The 3,858-nt window shown below is 37.2% G+C and overlaps 1 protein-coding gene across 1 annotated transcript in view; it reads right to left on the bottom strand.

Annotated features, from left to right (window-relative positions):
* Positions 1 to 3,368, bottom strand: part of HHLA2 (HERV-H LTR-associating 2) — a 137,817-nt gene extending 134,449 nt beyond the window's left edge. The window contains exons 1-2 of the mRNA XM_044669193.1: positions 3,267 to 3,368; positions 486 to 574 (exon numbers count right to left, since the gene is read on the bottom strand). Coding sequence (XP_044525128.1) covers positions 486 to 574; positions 3,267 to 3,368 — 191 coding nt within the window. The remainder of the gene's footprint in view (positions 1 to 485; positions 575 to 3,266) is intronic.
* Between the last annotated feature and the right edge of the window lie 490 nt (positions 3,369 to 3,858).

Genomic DNA, 3,858 nt, shown 5'->3' on the forward strand with positions numbered 1-3,858 from the left:
AAGAAAGAAAGAAAGAAAGAAAGAAAGAAAGAAAGAAAGAAAGAAAGAAAGAAAGAAAGAAAGAAGAAACCCCAATGAAATGACTACTACTTTCACAGACCATAATATAATACCCAACATTTATATAGTACTTACTGTGTTCCATGCACTTTACAATTATTATCTCACTTGATTCTCCTAACAACTATTAGAGTTAGGTATAATTATACCCATTTTACAGATAAGGAAACTGAGGCAGAAGCTAAATGACTTACCCAGGGTCACACAGCTAATTATCTTGGGCTAGATTTCAAGTTCAGATCTTTTTGACTCGAGGACCAGTGCTTTATCTATCAGATCACCCAGCTTCCATATACATATTGCCATACTACAATGGAGTGTATAGGAAGTTCAAGGAGGAATAGCACCTCTGGTATGAGAACTTACTGAGTCCTTTTCAGAGTTGTTCATCTACCTTTGGAGCCTACCTTTGACCCAATTCTCACCTGTGGATCCAAAAAGTTGTAGCATCATGTACAGTGGCCACACTTGGTAAAACCATCGTGGCATATGGACTAAACCAGAGCAAGGGTAACTGCCAAACCTCAAACCCACTGGTGAGTTAGGGGATGTCTATTACAGGGATGTGAAAACTTTTCTGGCAGAATGGGCAGATAACAATTTGTTCCAACAGCTATGAAGGTGGCTGAAGCCCTTAGAGCTTGGTTAGACATCAAAGATGCCAGGGACATCCCCTGCATCCTAGGCCATCATCAGTCATCTTGACTTTTGTCTTGCCACTGGATTTCAATGACTCTGGAAGAGAGAGTGAGGCTGATGACTTGGTGTAACTCTGTTTCATTTAAATCCAATTCACATGCAAGTCAAAATATCAACCCATGATATCATTGATCCTCTTTGGAAATAAAGAAGAGGGCAGTTTGATGGCTCAGAGGATAGAGAGCCAGGCATGGAGACAGAGAGTCCTGAGGTTTAAATCTGGCTTTAGACACTTCCTTCCTATGTGACTTTGGACAAATCACTTATCCCCCATGGTTGATCCCTTACTACTCTTCTGCCTTAGAATCAATACTAAGACAGAAGGTAAGAGTTGTTTTTTTTTTTTTAAAAAAGGATTAGTAACAACAATAACCAGGCTACAGAACATATTTAAGATATAAGAACTACCCAATTGGTCTTGAAGCTCTAGAATCAGAGGTGTTAAACTTGTCCCCCACAGACAAAACTCCTCTGTCGATCAACCAGATTAAAATGTCATTAGAAAATATTTAACAAAATAAATAAACATAGATGTTAATCTGTGGTTTTCTATGAGAATTTGAATTTGCCACTACTGCTGTAGCTGGAGGACTTTAAAAACAAATACAGCAATGACAGGATTTGTCCGCCTTTCTGTTGTTGATGCTGTTACTTTGTCTCCGCTAAATCCTACTTGGGTACCAGGATGTGGCACCACAAGGCTATGACAGCAAAATACCAGCTCTTACAGATCTGACCCAGCTGGAAAGAACTCAGGGGTGGATTCAGTGATGTGATGAATACTTTCCAACTCAGGATTAATCTAAGAAAACAAAGCTAAACATTATGCAATTAATTTTTTCGTATTTATTAACCTAGGTAGAATAGAAGATAAAGTAACAGACTTGTAGTCCAGAAGATCCAAGTCTAAATCCTGCCTCAGACACAGCCAAACTGTGTGATTCTAAATAAGTCATTGTACTTCTCTCAGCCTGTTTCCTCATTTGTAAAATGGAATAGTAATAGCACTAATCTCTTAGGGTTGCTATGAGGAAAAAATGAGATAACCTATGTAAAATGCTTTGAAAACTTAAAGTACTTTATATAAATTCTAATTCCAAAGGCCATTTATTAAGGAATAGAGAGGTTAGGATAAGTGACCATGGAAAAAGTAGCCACAAAGTCACTACTGCTTGAAGTACTAAAAAAAGAAAAGAAAAAGGAAAAAATGTTGTTTTTTTTTCCCCTTGAAATTATCACAGTATTCTTAAATACAGAGAAGGTAGGTGGGTGGGTGGGAGACGCGAAATTACGAATTGTGTTGGCAGAAATTATATGGCTTGAAGGTTTATCAATTTTTTAATTATATTTTTCCTAATTTTTTCCTAATATTTAACATTTCCTCTTACATGGAAAAATCCAAATAACTCTAGATCATCTGCTTTTTTCTATTGTTCCAATAAAAAAAAGTCCACCTTAACATCAGTATCTACAGCTTTCTACCTTCCCTGTCCATTCCTTCACCATCCCTCCAGTGCCTTGGAAAAAAATTCAGAGGCAATCAGTTGGGGGCACTTGACCACAAAGCTACAATTAGTGCAGTGAATAGATGTCCTCCATCAGCCAGACACTCATTTTGGCTTCTGTTTCATTTCATATTCCTGCATTTCTATATTCCTGCTTATTATTTGTTCTCTTAAAAAAAAACCCTACTTTCCATATTAGAAACAATGCTAAGTATCAGTTCCAAGGCAGAAAAATAGTAAGAGCTAGGCAATTGGGGTTAAGTGAAGGGTCTGAGGTCACATTTGAACCCAGGACCTCTTGTCTCCATACTTGGCTCTCTATCCACTGAGCCACTTAGCCATCCCTTTTGTTACCTTTCTTAAGTCCTTTCTCCAAAAAATTCTCTCTTTAGTTGATTTTGTTGGGAAGGTGAAAAAGAGGAGGAAAAATCCTTTCAACCCCATCTTTACATTTTAAATGTTATAGGGACACGTTTTCTTCCTTCCTTGTACCTCTAGAACCAATAAGAATACTTTTAATATACCTCATTTCTCCATTTCCAATCCAAATGGCATTACAGTTACTTCTAGTCAGCCCAAGAAGGTAACACAAATACACATTTCAAGTTTAAAAATTATTTCTACTATGTAATCTCCAAGAGTGGAGAATAGTTGTTTTTAACAGCCCAAAATGGCTATTAGTCTCTGCTTTATTATATTTATTATAGTATTATTATACTATTTATGTTTGTGTATTGTTATATTGTATAAAATATATTATTTATATCATATTGACTATTACATGTTTATTATATTTTGTTCCATATCTCTCATTTGTGGCACACACATACATATAGAAAATAGACTGCAGGATAATCTCTGGCCAAGTTTTACTAGAGGACTCATCTCATGTCCCTCTTGTAATATGTAACCTATACATATACACACATAAATATATATGTAGAAATATAGACGTGCACATGGAACACACATGTATGTGTGCATGCATGTGTATATACTGACCTGTATATCCCTTTTCACAAATTCCACTGGTAAAGGACTCTCCTTATTGATGGAGATGAATGCCCCGCATGAGGGGCAGATGGGGTTGGCAGCTTTCACCATTCTTCTTCAACACTTTCCAAGTGTTGAGTCACTTCCAGCACTTCTGGCTTCCAACTTCAAGTGGAAAGATGGAAGAGGCCAATCCCGTTTCAAATCGCTAAAGAAAAAGACCCAGGAAGACACAAAGAGCTGCCAATCTCCATCACGTCCTGATTTCCAGCTTGCTACTCTTGAGACTTCAGGGAGTTTCCCCTTGAGTGAGATCCAAGACCTTCTCTTTTGGTTGAGCTGAATTTTCTTGCTCCTTCACTCTGTATCCACTGCATTGTATGTTCTCATATGAATAACCTCTAATTTCTCTTTTACTGTGATTTGGATAAATGGATTTCTTTGCCATTTGCTATAGGTATTCATTATGGGAACTGATATTTGGTGGGCAAGGAATCAAGACAGCTATATGGAGCTTGGGGTTCCCCTTCTTCCAGTGATAATGACGAAGTGATCAGAAGTTAGATGGGACCTGATTGTATTGCTTAGACTAACAATATTT

The sequence above is a fragment of the Gracilinanus agilis genome, chromosome 3 (assembly GCF_016433145.1).
Source record: "Gracilinanus agilis isolate LMUSP501 chromosome 3, AgileGrace, whole genome shotgun sequence".
Taxonomy (NCBI): domain Eukaryota; kingdom Metazoa; phylum Chordata; class Mammalia; order Didelphimorphia; family Didelphidae; genus Gracilinanus; species Gracilinanus agilis.